The sequence below is a fragment of the Chelonus insularis genome, unplaced genomic scaffold (genome assembly GCF_013357705.1).
Source record: "Chelonus insularis isolate UGA/USDA-ARS -01 unplaced genomic scaffold, ASM1335770v1 contig_370_pilon, whole genome shotgun sequence".
Taxonomy (NCBI): domain Eukaryota; kingdom Metazoa; phylum Arthropoda; class Insecta; order Hymenoptera; family Braconidae; genus Chelonus; species Chelonus insularis.
The window spans coordinates 82,804-99,252 of NW_023276531.1; the positions used below are offsets into that span (position 1 = coordinate 82,804).

Genomic DNA, 16,449 nt, shown 5'->3' on the forward strand with positions numbered 1-16,449 from the left:
AAATTGACCTGTGTGCGATTTGAAATTGCTCGTATGAGAAATTTTCTCTTGAAAAATTTCCATTAACTTTGTGAAATTAATATGTTATGATCATATTTATAGAACGAATGTATGTAATAAATTCATAGATTGTTAACGAAAGGAGCAAAGCATGATATTCTGACCTGTACTGGATGTAAAATTCAATCCCGAACCGAAAGTAACGGTGGCCAACATCCAGGTAAGGATATATTACTTTGCTTCCATGGCCAACATACTATTTTTTATTATACCATTACATTATCCAAACTTAAAGTTTACTGTCTGTTTTAAGGTTGGAAAAGTGATATTCTCTCTCTCTCTCTCTCAGAGGAAGATAACACCCGTCTGGACATGCGCAAAGACGATTTTTTTTTATGCGGGATACAGTAGAATCCCTCTAATGTTGACAATTCGGGCCAGGATCATTCGCTAATGTTGACATTCCCCTTTATCTCCACTTTTCATGCCTTACCTTTCTCCTATGCGCATTAGCATGCGCAGAATACAAAATCGATTGAAGAATCCATGTGCACGGATTTAACCGCAATAATTGTATTTAAAGTACGCGCCGCAAAAGTAGAATTCTATTGGATGGTAAAAAATCATAGTGGGGAAAAATCAAATTAACAGTAACGGGATTATCCTGTCAACATTAGCGAGAGAGCAACATTAGAGGGATTCTACTGTAGAATACGTCGCTTTGAAATCTGAAAACAGGGAACAAACTTTGAGAGGGAGCATGAGGAAAAATCTATTTTTGTCTTACCCGTACGTAAACTTCGATTTTACTCGCATGTTATCCTACGCTGCAAGGCAGAACGTCTCGCTTTACCTACTTCTAAACTGAGAATAAAATTGAAATTTTCGTGACAATATGACAAAAAAATATATTCATACCATGGGAATAATCATATCTATTTGCAAAATTTTGTTCCTATTCATCGGCTCGAAACAAAATTTTTCTCGCGGAAGAAATACTGTACTTTACCCACTTGATCCTCTCCCCTTTAGAATTAAATAAAAATGTTCGCCAAGTGTAGATGATAATATGTAGCGATAATCTTTGTTAATAAAGTGCTATTTTCCTGAAACTAGTTTCTTAAAACAATTCATTAAAAGCCGAGTGTATAATTTCAAATAAATATTTATGTTTAAAGTTAGGTGGGGTATAGTGGAGCATAAAGAAAGAAATCATCTATGTAATTTGTATCAACAAATTAGATGATGTTGATGTCATAAAAAGGGGAAAATTTATGTTTCAAACAGTATAACCTGAAAAAATAATTCTCTAAATTGTATAGACATGGTAGAGCCTTGTAAGAGTAAAATCTCTCAAGATATCTCTTGATTGATTGAGAAAGGTTTATCATTTCATTTTTTTTTACATTTTTTTTGTTCTTGTAAAAAAGTAGTTCAACCGAATTTGTTAAACTTTTTTTAAATTTTCTTAATTATATTTCGAATGAAATCTGTATTAAGTCAATATCTTTATTTATTCTTGAAATATCATGAACAAAAAAATGCTGATATAAGCATACTTGCATGCACGTGAATACATCTAAACATCTAAAAAAACTAGTTAGTATGCTTCCATATACTTTAAAACGTGAAGATTGAAGAAAATTTTACTTTTCAGGAATAGATAATACAATAACTTCCTGATAAGAAATCCATAAATTTTTTTACAGAATACACCATTTTCAAATTCAAGAAATAAAATACAAATAGTGTGATCAATACGTTTTAAAAAAGTTCAAAGTTTCAAATTTTTTTGGCTTTAAAACTTTTTTTTAGGTGACGACAGAGTATGAAAAGTATTTGTGACCACATGTTATATAGTACTTTTTCATTATAAACAATACCTTTTTTTAAATTAAAATACAAAAACTACGTGTCGTCAATTGAGATATACTGCACACATTTAATGATTTTCGTGAAATATAAAATAAGATCAGTCTCAGCTCTCTGTGATAAATAGTTTTCAAAATATTGAATTGTTTATCAGAAGGTACGGTGGTTTTTCAATCATTGGACTGTAGTTTATTAACAAATAAAATTTTTAAAGTTCCGCTTTTTTTTTTCTAAATTGGAAGCTACATTTATGCCAAATACATAAGACGAATTAGTATTAATTGCATGTTACAACTTTTTGAAATAAAAAATACTCTATGCATTGTGAAAAATTTCATTCAATCTCCACTTGAAATTCTTAAACCGTTTTGACTGAACTAAAATGCATTTTCTGAGTTTTATTTTACAACACTTTCTTGTGCAATGTTGTTAAAATGAACAAGGATTTTTAGATGTTTATTATCTTAGAGGCCAAAGTTGTGTCTTGACAGTAAACTTATTTAAATCTACTTTTAATATTATGTGAAGCGATAAATTTTAGAAACATTGTAGTCAGATTCCTGTCATACAAGAAATAAAAGATTATGCTATCAAGAGATATTTTAATCGGATTTTTTTATAAAAAACTTTTTTTAGATTAAATTGGAAAAGCTCTTAATTAATACCTGAACTAGTATCAATTTTTTTTTATTCTATATGTAGTGAGAGGCTTATATTTTTTAGTAAGACAATAGAACAAGATGAATCAGTGAAGAGTAAATGTAAAATATATTAACTCGGTCTCTGTCATCACGCTAGTATCACGTGGAATGTTGAACATCTATCAACCATTCATCTCTATTGTGAAATTTCTCCTTGCGAATAATAATTCTAATTATCGAAGCCTCGATACTTCCGCACTTAACAGACCGACTTCTATCTATTAGCATGATGCAAAAAATCGATCTGATTTAGAACCTTCATGGTTAATTCAGTCGTGTTCAGTAAAATTCCGTCACACGTCCAAGCCACGTGCTGGAAAAGTTTCTCGATTGTTTTTGATATTTTTCATTTATTTATCATAGATTTCATAGATATCTGATAATCATAAATATGCCAAATAGTTTAACAGTTGAAATTATATTTCCCAAAATTTAAACTATTAACAAAATTAAACATTTAAAAATAACAAAAAAATATACACAATGTGCTTTTTATATCTAAACACGTTTGTGTTGCACACAAATGTGGTTGGTTAATGAAAAGTTAATTATCTCTAATCATATTCCATGTGAAAAATGCTGAGATCTTTAAAGTTGTCCTCGTGCCAAAGCATACATCTTCATATATTTCTACTTGGCATAGAATTCAACGAAATATTAAAGTTCATCCAAAGCTGAAGCGATTTCAATAAATTGTACTTCAAGGCTTTCAGAGATGTTTAGATTTGAAGACATAATGTCATGTTTCATTTTAATAATATTTTTTTCAAAATATTTTTATATCATTCATTAAATAATACTGAGAAAATGGAATAATCATTATTGAAGCGAATGGAAAGTTAATAATAAATGCATTCAATCGATTCGTTCCTTTAATAAAAAATTATTTCAAGTTAAATTTCGAAATTCAAGATGAAATTATTTTAAAACATATTCTTCGATGTTTATGTTATCATACTGGGGTTTTTTATATTATAATTTAGAATTAATTCGTACTTTGTTTTATTTTCATTCAATTGATGCTATTACGATTCTAGAGATCTCGTAGAATAAGTGTATGATAAATTAATGATAATATTGTCAAAAAGTTAAATAAATTAACTCCTTGCCTGATACACATGAAGAATTGTAAGTCAAAGTATTTACTTACAAGTAGAGTAATTTAAATTTAAAAAATTTAAAGTCATTAAAAAGTTATTTATATATTCTCATACTGACTGATAAATTTACTATATATAGTACACTAAAAGTATCAAATGCAAAAGTATCAAGTAATTGCTTTTTATAAAATAGACAAAAAATTTAAATAAACAAAGTGATTCAATTTTATGAAACCAATAATATGGAAACATTATTTGAAGTGTGAAATTTGACATCCAAAGTGTTTTATATATTGTCGTTAAAAATAAATGTTTTAAATGAATTTTTGAACAGTTTTCAGTGTTTGAAATATACAACTTAGTACAGGTCAAAAGATGAATTATTTAGGCTCAAGATGTCACACCTAGGACGACAATATTTTATATTAATGCATATTTCTTTTTATGGACTTGCAGTAAAAAATACATGTTGCAAGGACATCATTGGTTTTTACTGTACAATGTATAGAGTTTATACTTTAGTCTTCCATAAGACTGTAGTCTGAATAGGACATGTTTTGGACGCCTCTTAATTTTGCAGTATATAAATTATTTTTGAGATTTCATGAGCCCGAATCGAACATCTTTCAAGTTTCAATGTGACAAATTGAATGTGACAAGTCCACGTTTCGAAGTTTTATTTACAAGTAATAGTATATTACGCACCGTGGGAAGAAAGTGGGCTTTTACAGGTCATGCGTTTGCTACTCGAGCCTTCGGCCTTCGGCCGAAGGCTCGAGTAGCAAACGCATGACCTGTGGAAGCCCACTTTCTTCCTGAGGTGCGTATACGATTTTTTGTCACATTTGTGCGGAAAGTTCGTTACTCAGTTGACTAATTATATTCGTTCATGAAAATTATAACAGTAAGTGGTAAAAAAAATTTATTGAAATATTAATTTATGTGCGCATGCGTCACATTTCTGACGCATGCGTCGTAACTCGAGTCTCGCTCAAACATATGGTATCGCGTCTAAAATTGCTAGATTCACGTCTAAACACTTCGTGCAATACGCTAGGTGATTTATTCAATAAAAAATAAAATAAGCTGTGCAATTTATAATGAATGCTTCAGAAGATTCTGATGATTCTATGTGTTCCGATAGTTCGTGTTTAGATATTGAAAATGAAGCGAAAAAAATAACCAACGACTTATTACCTGCCAAATCAACTAATCGGTACATAGGATGTTATAACCAATTCATGGAATGGAAGAATAAGAATAAAATTCAAACGTTAGATGAAAATGCTTTCTTGGTATATTTCAATGAACTGGCCAAAACTCTACAACCAAATTCATTGTGGTCACGATGGTCCATGCTAAGAAATGTTTGTAACCTCTATCTTGGAATCAATATTAATACATATATGAAATTGAAAATGTTTATAAAAAATAAAGCCAAAGGTTACCACACCAAAAAAGCAAAAGTTCTTACATTGGAAGAAGTGACAAAATTTCTAAATAGTGCTCCTGATGAAATCTACCTTGGCATGAAGGTTAGTTTAATTCATTGATAATACTAAGTTATCCAATTTTATTAATATTTAAAAAACTAATGTCTATTAATTATTCTATGAATTATTTTATAAGTTATTGAATTTGGTCTCTATTAATTATACAAAACCTGTCAAAATTTACCTATTACAATCTACTATACATTAGAATTTGTATTAGCTAACATAGAAATGTCATGTTTGTAAAATTCTTCGATTTTCACTAAAAATTTGATCGGTTTTGTGATAAAATATGGAAAATAAGTCACTCTAGCTTATTATAAAAATTCTAAAATTTCATGTCGATTACAGGTCATTTTGATATTCGGAATATGCGGGGCATTAAGATCCATGGAAATTGCAAACATTAAAATGAATGATGTTCAAGACACAAAAACTCAATTTATAGTAACCATCAAGGACACCAAAAATTGTTATCCAAGATCGTTCATTATAGGAGAAATTTACTATGATCGAGTGAAACAATATATATCATTGAGACCAAAAGACATTGATACAGACAGATTTTTCCTTTTTTACATGAAGTTTAAATGTACTCGCAATGTTATAGGCAAGAACAAAATTGCTGAAGTACCGAAAAACATCGCATGCTATTTAAATCTACCAGATCCCAATAGATATACTGGGCATTGCTTTAGAAGGACATCGGCTACATTACTTGCTAATTCTGGTGCTACTTTAACTACAATTAAAGAACACGGTGGATGGAGATCCAGTGCAGTTGCTGAGGGTTATATAGAGCACTCATTGTTCAACAAAAATAATATTTTTAATAAAATAACACAATCAGAAAAATCTTGTACTGTAACAAAAGATCTCGATTCAGCAATAATACAGACTAACAAGTCAATATTAGAAACTAATTGTCATACAACGAAGTCAAGCAATAATCAAAAAAGACCTTTAATTTCAATAGAAAATTATAAAAATGTTCCAACATATAAAAAACTAAAAGAACAAACAACTCTAGATAAAAATAATAACAATTCTAATATAATGGAACACGATTTTCAAGAAACCACTAATATTGACCATAACTTTGAAATAGTAAATGAAGAAACAACATTAAATATTGGATCTTCTAAGCAATTGGAACAAGTGGATGGCTTAGATGGACACAATCAGAACTCGCACATATCAGGGCATAATCCAAATATTTCAGAAGCTGATCAACTCCAACCACCAACTATACAGATAAAATCAACAAATGATTTAAAGAAAAAAAATAATGATAAAAATAATAACAAAATAAAAGAGGAAATACCAGCTATAATAAATATTAAAATTGATAAAGTAGAAACAATTAATATATATTATGGAAAAAATCCGAAGGGTGAAGAATGAATAAGCGGCTATTAAACTCAAATATTAATTCATCACGTGTTCATGTTATCGTTAAAAAACATTTTAAATTATCATTGAAAATTTAAGTTCTTAGTTAATTCTTTTATTTGTAATTGGAATTATTTATCATCTAATTATTAAAATTAATCTGTAAAAGTTTGTGTTTTTTGGAATCTTTGTTTGAACTATTTCAATATTTTCAAATAAATTATTTCCTATAATTTTCATAATATTTTTGTTAAATTTCATCAGTGCGTTCAACTTTCCTACCCTTTGTCCATTAACGAAGTATTGCTAAATAACAATTTAATCTGGAAATTTATTTTCGTAAAGTGTTTGGACGTGAATCGAGCAATGTTAGATGCGATGCACATGTGTTTGAGTCAGATGCGTGTTACGACGCATGCGTCAGAAATGTGGCGCATGCGCACAAAAATCAATTTTGTTTCCGTATGCATGAAAAAGTCGTACTTTCGTTCACCGACAGAGGGAAGGGAAATCGAACTTTCCGCGGTGATGTGACAAAAAAGTATTTCTGTTCAACAATGAATATTGGTTTGTGGTAAGCAATTATTTTACTAAGACACTTAAGTGTTCTTAAGTATCAAATTAACTTACAAGAACTTCAAATTAACTATCGAATGAAAAAATTTTTACTTCTAAACTTTGAAACATGAATTTGTCCCTTGTACTTACATTTAGTAAAAAATTTTCTCCGTGTGTTTTACTCGGGTTATTGCACTTGTAAATTAATATCTAAAACAAAGCGACTTAAATTTATGCGATTCCTGCATCGACATATAATCTTCATCATAGATGTCAAAATGATTAATTGGAATCGTCGGTCAGATAATGTTGGTTGAACAGGTTATTTATTTTTAGTTTAAAAACCAAGACAGACCAATGATGTCTTAAATCAGCGATTGTAAGCTGGTTGTCATTGAGTAAATAGTCAATTGAGTATCATTAAAATGTAGCAATGATGCTTACTAAGTATGTCATTACTACAATTGATTTCTACTAAAAATAATTTGAATTATGTATTATACGATGCAGCTCTTTCAACTTATCGTGCACATTGAATGCGTAAAAAGAAGGAATAGACAAAGCAAGAAAGTTTAACAGCCTCTTCGGAGAGGAATAAAAAGCTGGAGCAAGTGTATCAAGGAAAACGTGTCCTTTTTCCTTATTTTAAACCTTAGATCTTTCGTACATACCTTCTCATCTTCACTACTCTTTTATTTACTTCAATTTCTCATTCATTTTTTTGCAAAACAGCTTTCTATTTATATCCCACAGTCGATGCACTGATCGTAATGTCGAGTAATTTCAACAGAAATAACTATAAAGTTTATCATATAGATAAAATATTATCCCGATGACTTACTTGAAATGAACTCGTGATCTTCTTAAATGTTTCTGAGAATAGAATTCATTTTCTTTTTATTTATCATTAACAAGAGATTGATAAAAGTCATCTGGTACCCGATTTCAATTTATCAACAATAATTAGTTAAAAAATAATAATAAAGTACGAATTAACATGTCAGTGGATTTTCTTATAAACTAATCAAGAATTAATACAATTTCTCAGTATTAAAGAATGAAAGTTTGATTATTTTGATAATTTCATTTAAATCTATATATTGTAATTTTTTTATTTCAACATTGTTAATATTTAAAAATTAAATATTATTCGATTTTTGCACCAGTTTTTTGTAATTTAAGTGCATATTTTAAAAGTGCTACAATTGAATACAACTATTTTGTTAAAAAAAAAAATTATATACTTGAATGTACCGAAAACGACAAATAGTTTACTTGAGTATCACAAAACATTTTTATCAATTCCAATATGATTTTCGTTTTAGAAGTATTTGAATTTTTTAAAAGAAAGTATTCATTTTACATAAAATTTTTAGAAAAATCTTTCGATTAAGGAAATAAAGTGTGTTGGATTGTTTAAAATGAATCTGACTTTGTCTTTGTAAATTGCATAAACGAATTTTTTCCTCTTTTGTTCAATATGTCATCGTTAAAAAATTGTCACTGTGATAAAGTAAAATAATTAAAAAATAGGCAAATCATGTAAAGATGCCCTGTTCTTATGATATAACGCATTAAATACTACATTGTAACTGTAATATATAACACAATGGACTTTGGAAGAATGTGGAAATAAAGTTGATCGTTATTTTTACAAATCGTTCAACGATCTTCAGTTTATCAATTAAAATCCAGTGATTTAAATTCCAATCTCTTGACGAGGCTAACCAGTTCAATGGCTTGGCTCTTTTTGTGTCACAATCGCTACAACACTTCAATATATTAATACCAATACTCACGATAAATGTATGCTAATAACTTTTTAACTTCCCATTAGGAAGTTATTGTAATTGGGTCGATTGGTGAAATCTGAATTTTCATTAAATCTCCACGTTTCAAGATATTTGCAAGCATACTGACATATTTTTAGAATGATGTATGTATGTATGTATGTACGGACGTCAGCATTTTTTTCATTTTCGATATCTTAAGAACGGATCAAGATATCAACTTGAACCAAAATTAATTCGAAAGATATTATTATAGAGAAGATCTGAAAGAAATTTGAACAAATTTGATCGAGCCGTTTTTTTTTATAACAAAATAACTAAGAAAAAAAATGAATACATTAGCTATTTAAAATACTTTTAAGCCAAACAATAACAATTTCATTTGAAAATTAAGTCGATATTGACTAGACATTATTGTTCACAACCAAATATGACTCTTAACAATCATGCATTGTTTATAACAATATGAATTTGTTATAAACAATTGAAAATTGTATTTATCAATTAACTGATGCGTATATCACATGGATTTGGATGTTTTCAACAAAATAATATTATTAATGATGAAATATGACTCGTAAAAATTACATATTGTTTATAACAATACGAATTTATTATAAACAATTAAAAATTGTATTTATTGAATAAGTAACGTGTATATCACATGTATTTGGATGTTTTTAACAAACATTGATTACAACTATTTGAATTTGTTATAAACAATTATTAATGGGAAGTTCGTCGTGTTAGCACAGACAAAGTTTGCTCAGACCTATTTTTTTCTAAATGTATTCGAGACACAATCTAATTAAGATTATTTAAAAACATTTGTTTTTTACAATTACGTTAAAAATTTATTAAAAATTTTTTCCTCATAAACTCTTAATTATTATTATCGTTGATTTACGTCAATATTACGTCATTAGATATCAATCAGTGGTAGGAGATCTCCCCTCCATTGAAGTAGGGAACTAGATGCCGGCTACTTTTTACAAGAAATATTTATTTTCACAAAGATCATATATTTTTTAGACAAATGGAAATATATTCATCCGTACTATATCTCGATTAGCAGAATTGAATTTTTACTGATGTAGTTCATGTTGACGACCAATTGGAGCAGTCAATGTAACGGAAGAAGCTTCGATACAATCAAAATATTCGTATGGCTACTAGGATAGAAACTCCGTTAAGTACAAGGGCAAAAATTTATATTCGTAGGATATACTGTATTACGGTATTTAATATCAGCCCCTTATAAAATATCGTTACACGTGAAATTTCTTTTAAATATGGGTAGTTTATGGGTTTCTAAAGTTATCTGTGAGGTTTTTGAATGTATGTAAAACATCTCTGATTATTGCTAGTGCTTGTGTTAGTAATGATAAAGATGAAAGTTATTACTGAAGCCGTCTCTGCTGTTATGACAGCAATTGCTACATACATACATACATACATCATTCTAAAAATATGTCAGTATGCTTGCAAATATCTTGAAACGTGGAGATTTAATGAAAATTCAAATTTCACCAATCGACCCAATTACAATAACTTCCTAATGGAAAGTTAATAAATAACTAGCGAAAAAACAATCGATATATTAATATATAAATATACATACATTTTCTTGGCAGTCACAAATTATGAATATATTATAATTAAAATTATTGAGTTCATCACAATAACTTCTTTTTTCTAATTAATTAGAAGATCGAATACTTTATGATAAATTATAAATTATCTTACACTATAGCATTATGATTCATAAAAAGAATAAAATAATAATCATTATGTAATCTTATATTAAATATTTTTTCTAATGTGTATATCAATTTTACACTATTTACTAAAACACTAAAATACGTTACTAGTCTAAGAAATTGTAATGATTGATTTTAATGATTGTAAATTTTCTCTGAACAGCAATACAAAGATTCAATAAATACATTTTGTTAAATCATTTTTTTTCGTCATTTATACCTGGTGAAATTTTTTTTACATATTTTACTCTATATTTTTATAAATAAGTGTACCTTGTTCTTACTATTTTTTTAAATTATCCTCTATTTATAACTTGATAAAATGTTCTCAGTTATTAGTATAATTAAAGATATTCTAGACAATAGTGTTTTTTCAAAAATAAGAGAACATTTGTTCTCACGTAGAATATAAACAACGGTTTTTAATTGTTACGATAAATCGCAAATTTATACTTTCTTTATTCGTGGAGATAATAAATGTCATTGAAAAAGAACATAAATAATAAAGGCAGGTGATTTCTTTGGCAAATAATTAATGTTAAATCTTCTGAACCCTTTCAAGCACTCGAAACATAATGCAGCTACATAATTTCTGTATTTAATTAGACAATGACATACCGATTGAAAATATCAAAACAACAAAATATGATAAATAAAGAAGAAGTTTAAAACTCAAAAAAGAATCTAGAATTAATATTTAGGAAAAAGAGTAAATTTTATTAATGATTTCAAAACATACGAATCAATATTTTTGATTATTTTCGAACTACTTCAAAGGAGTATGAGAATAGCCAGAAAAGAATCTTAATAATTGGAATTATTTTTTTCCACTTATGAAGTATAATAAAATATAATATAACATTGATAAAAAACTTTTAAATTAGTTCTAATATTTTCAATTGTAATCAATTATTAATCTTAATCAATTATTGATCTTTTGCCATTTTAACGAGAATAGTTTCTGTATATTCATTTGGCTAGAATATAATCGTATCGTCCCTTGTTATCAATAATTTTACACCCCGTACATGTACACTAATTGAATAAGCATATTTTACGAATTCAAATGATGAACTTATTATTTATTTTACTACTATTAAGATTTTTCCATAAATTGTAATCTTAATACCTTACGTACTATATTGTAAAGTAATCTGTGGAAAATAGAGTATATATATACCTGCTCTATATAAAATCTGTTCGAATAACTATCTTATATTCAGGATATTTTTAGGAGTTAATTGATTAGTTAACGTCATAAAAACAATAGAACGTCATACATGATAAATTCATGACGTGATACATTTATTGGTGATGAACAAAATTCCTCTAATTACGTCAAGTGTATTTTAGCAAATTGAATGCTAAATTTAAGTAGTAAACAAAGGTAAATGACATCTCTTGGTGACTAAGTAAATTTTAATACGTACAAACTATAGACAGTATTGTCCACTGTGCTTTTATTCTAGCTTACTTCATAAGCAAGCAGTTTATTTTAAAGATACATATGAAATCTGAGATATTGCGTCTTCATGGTGAAGAAATGTAGTACTTAGAATTACAATACATAACAGTCTACGGATAAAAGAAACATTTACAACTTGATAAAGACTGAAAATTGCTATGTCAACACAACACGTGCTTTTATTTTATACTTTCATATTCTAATAATTTTTATTATACAGTGAAAGACAAACTCCTCACATATTTGGGTTTAAATCAAGCCGAAAAATAAGCGGCTTTTATAAAATGAATAACTAATATCAAAGCATTCTGTTAAAAACTTAAATTGCCATTTAAAAGCATAACTATGAAATTTATTGGTTTAACTAATAATAATAGAGTGTCACAGTAGTTGTTCTTTTTTTCAAATTTTTTTATGTATAATGGATTCGTTACCATGCTTTTTTTCAAGTATTAAAGGTGAAAATTAGTTTATATTGATGTTTATTCCGCGATATATTTTAAAATAAAAAAAAAATTAGTACAGGAAAATATTTATTCATTTACAAGACATAATATCAATAATATTGTCCCCTACATCCATTTGTGCAAGGTCAAAGTCGCGAAACTATTATTAAATAACTGAAAGTAAAGTCATTTAATTCACATTGTTATTATTGACTAAATTATATTTTCGGAAAGAAAATTGTTTTATCATTTTAGCCTCTATTATACATATCAACTATCAACCTTGAAAGTCTGACATGTTTCGTATTTATATTTTATTATCATCCAAGTTTTAAAATTAGATTATTCTAGATTACATCGGTGAACTATATTTTTCATTATCATCATTAGAAATGGCATTGTTGAATACTGCAAAATTATTACTGTAAAATCTGGAGTAATTAGTAATAATATTAGATAAAGATATGACTCTTCAATAAATCTAATAATTATGTTGGACTAGGAATAAAAGAATTAAAAAACCGTATTTTCATTGTTTTATAGCTGAAACAAAATTTGTTTCGAAAAACAAAGATAACCATTTTAGAAAGTAGAAAAGATCTTTCTTGTTCCTAAATTGACGATAAAAAGCCCCTAAACAGGAAAAATATGGGGTGTTAAGTTCAAAACCATCGATTTTCTGCACGCATTTAAAAGACTGTACTTTATTTTTCTTTCAGATTGATTTGAAATAATTAATTATTTCCGATTTGTTTACAAAAACAATTAATTTTATCATGGATAGAATTTTATGATATATATCTTCAACATCAAAAAATACTGTAAAAGCTTTAAAAAGATTTGTGCCTCCTTAAAGAAAATGTGTATGGACAATCAATTGTTCTGAATACATAATTTTTTCCTGCAAACTAAAGAACATTTCGTACATAACGTGAATGAAATTTACTTAGAAATACAGTCAAATTTATTTTTCAACCCATTAAAATTTCTAGGGTCAAACAATTTTTCTGGTTTACTAAATCAAAGGCTTTCCTAATAATATTTCATGGATTTTTCTTTTTTAATGAACAGTAAATTTTTATAATTTTTTAACAAATACTAAATACGCTTAATCATCCTACTTAATAATATATTAAACAAAACTTATTTATTATTTGAGTTCGATTAGGAGCAAATATATATTAATACATGAAACAAATATTCAAGTATTATGAAATAAAGCTAATATTTAATAATCACATCTATGGCATAAAAATTACCGAATTTTTTATGACTCTGTATTGAATTTTAACCAGTTAAGTTATTTCACTGATGAGTAGTATCTATAACACAAATATAATAATAGAGGTTGACTTTAGAATGCTATTTTCAATATTGATTCATTTTGAACAGACGTATATGAATAAATTAATAAGTTATCAATGTCTATTCGATTCAAAAATCTATAAAATTAATTGATGGAATGTAGATAACTAATGAAAACCAAAATTTCGGTCAAATACTTTTTTTTATCAATTAAATATTACAATCATTTCTTTGATGTAAATATAATTGTATAATGCTATTTCTTTTTTTGTATGTATCACTATTGCAATTACAAGATCTCAGATGGGTTATCAATTTATATTAACGCAATATGTCAATGGCAATTGTAATATAACTAATGAGTAATGATTATTTTCAGTTGAATCATTTTTGATATTTTGTATTTGATAAAGTATGATTTTTATAGCAAACAAAATCATTACTCTCTTAAAATTAATATTAATTTCAACTAAATATTAGCAAATGTTTACTGATACCAACAGTCCCAATGGCATCACTAAGAATCAGTAAAATTGTACTTAAAAAATTTATTGAAGTTCAATTAACATAACTGAAGAGAGTAAGATATTTAATTATTCAAAAAGCCATGTAATTAATTCTACATGCGATGTAATGAGACTCACCGAGATGTGACAATGATTGTAACGAATCTGTAACAGCAGAAAAACGAATAATTAGTGTAAAGTGAAATTATTATTGAAAAATATGTTAAATTTAGATTAGAAAAATTCTTTTTCGAATGTTATTGTGCTAAAAATAGAATTAAAGAGACATAGAAACACTTGTGTTTATGTTTTTAAATTTATCGGGACATCGATGTGTTATTGTTGTATTTTATGTGTATACACCACAAATTATTAATGAATAAGTTCAAGGAGAAATTATTGATGATATATCATATATTCCCTAGTGAGTTTATATTTAGCTACCCTATTGATATTTCAGTCATTATCACTATTTATTATTAATGCTTATTAAAATCGATAATAATTTATCTACATATTTCCAATTAGTGTTAAAATAATTTAATCTACCTGAATAATAAAAGTATGCATTTGCGTCATAGTGGACACTATGTTTAAATGCTAACGACTATTTTTGAGTGACCCGATTTGAGTTATATTTGAATGCAAGTTGATCCCGCAAACGGTTAGTCCACCAGTACTGAAGTAAACAACTTTTTTATGTCATTATTTCGATTTTTTAAGTAATTTATCCATGATTGTTGGTGTCAGTAATTGTTAATGAATGAAAGAAAAAATATAAAACAATTTTAATCTACTTTCTTTTTGCATTAAACAGCATGCCTTGTTGGATTAAAATTTCAAATATCATATTTCTTTGTGAGTTATGGAATGACATACATAAATTAGAATATTGTATATAAATTCTGAATTATTATGTAATTTTTGTATGCATTAATGAAACATGTTAAATGTGTAGAATGTGAACTGAAAATTTTTGTCAGTGATAACGAGATTTGTTTTTATCTATTCATAAAATCTTTTACTGTAAAACTATATTTTTCATAATACATACCATCATAGTATATGAAACTTTAAGTGTAAGAGAGTTGAAAAAAGAGAGATTGACAAAAAAATTTAACGTAAGATCAATGTTTCTCTTTCTTAATCTCATGGCAGTCAGATATTTACCTGGGAATCATCACTAAAGACTTGAAAGATACAAGTCTATCTGCTTCATCTTGAAATACACAAAAATGTAGATGATAAATGGTAAGAAGATTATATTAGTGTAGATATAAACAGCCTTTACTTAACTTCTTTGTCTATCACGTTTCAATGGAAAGATGAATAATTACTGACAAAAATACATGAAATACAAAGTAGTAATAATCGGAGGATCAACTTTATTAAATTTTCTTTTATTCAATAAACAAACTCGAAAAATTAAGTTTTGGAATTTATGAAAATTCCAGACTATGGATTGCTATTTTATTGATGAGAAAAGTATAGAAATTTTCCAGGTATGAGCAGCTACATATGTTTTCCATACTTCAATAACATAATAATTCTATATGAGTAAATGCGGAAACATTCCTAGCGTCCGTTTAAATCTTGTACTAACTTTTCTCTTGCTTTGCATTGAAATATTTTATTTTTGTCAGTCTTGAACTTGTAAACCAGAGGTAAACCAGAGGCAGAGAAGCTGTTAAATCGGCTTAGAGCTACTTTTCTCGTGCTTGAGAAGAATAGTAAGCCCATATTGGGTACTTTTTTTTTAAATTTTCAAACATCCTGAGAATCATAGCTTGTCCATCTCTAGGGTTGTATTGGTCATATTGTTGTTCTACCTAGAGCCAGGCAATCTTGTATTTTTGCGTCTGTCTAAAAGAACTTTTCAAAACTCACCTTGCACTCTCTAAAAGTGGGTTTTCAATTCTTTCTCATCCCTACTCTGCTGAGTGCTAACTCGGTTCATTTATCATGATATCGAAAGAAATGTTATATGTGCTCGTAATAGGGACAGGAAAACTTAGTTTTATGGAAGGAACCTAGTTATATTTAGATTTCAAATTTTAGAGA

At 27.5% G+C, this 16,449-nt stretch overlaps 2 protein-coding genes across 5 annotated transcripts in view; one reads left to right on the top strand and one right to left on the bottom strand.

Annotated features, from left to right (window-relative positions):
* LOC118067233 (uncharacterized) overlaps positions 1-16,449 on the bottom strand; it is a gene marked incomplete at its 5' end in the record, with an annotated part of 43,157 nt that overhangs the window by 19,485 nt on the left and 7,223 nt on the right. Inside the window, one exon of the mRNA XM_035083875.1 lies at positions 14,527-14,553. Within this exon, the coding sequence (XP_034939766.1) occupies positions 14,527-14,553 (27 nt within the window). The remainder of the gene's footprint in view (positions 1-14,526; positions 14,554-16,449) is intronic.
* On the top strand, positions 4,481-6,808 carry LOC118067224 (uncharacterized). Of its 4 annotated transcripts, none has more exons than XM_035083861.1 (4): positions 4,481-4,577; positions 4,731-4,747; positions 5,019-5,208; positions 5,518-6,734. In XM_035083861.1, exons 1-4 carry the CDS (start codon positions 4,563-4,565, stop codon positions 6,568-6,570), a joined length of 1,275 nt encoding a protein of 424 aa, XP_034939752.1. In that variant the 5' UTR covers positions 4,481-4,562; the 3' UTR covers positions 6,571-6,734. The 4 variants fall into 4 exon arrangements, with proteins under 4 accessions (XP_034939752.1, XP_034939750.1, XP_034939753.1 ...); XM_035083862.1 differs by having other exon boundaries at positions 4,502-4,577; positions 4,698-4,747; XM_035083860.1 differs by having other exon boundaries at positions 4,503-4,577; positions 4,698-5,208; positions 5,518-6,808.

Coding starts and splice junctions, on each gene's coding strand:
- LOC118067224 (XM_035083859.1), top strand. CDS start 4,774: ATGAATGCTTCAGAAGATTCTGATGATTCTATGTGTTCCGATAGTTCG. Junction 5,209..5,517: donor AAATCTACCTTGGCATGAAG/GTTAGTTTAATT, acceptor TGTCGATTACAG/GTCATTTTGATATTCGGAAT.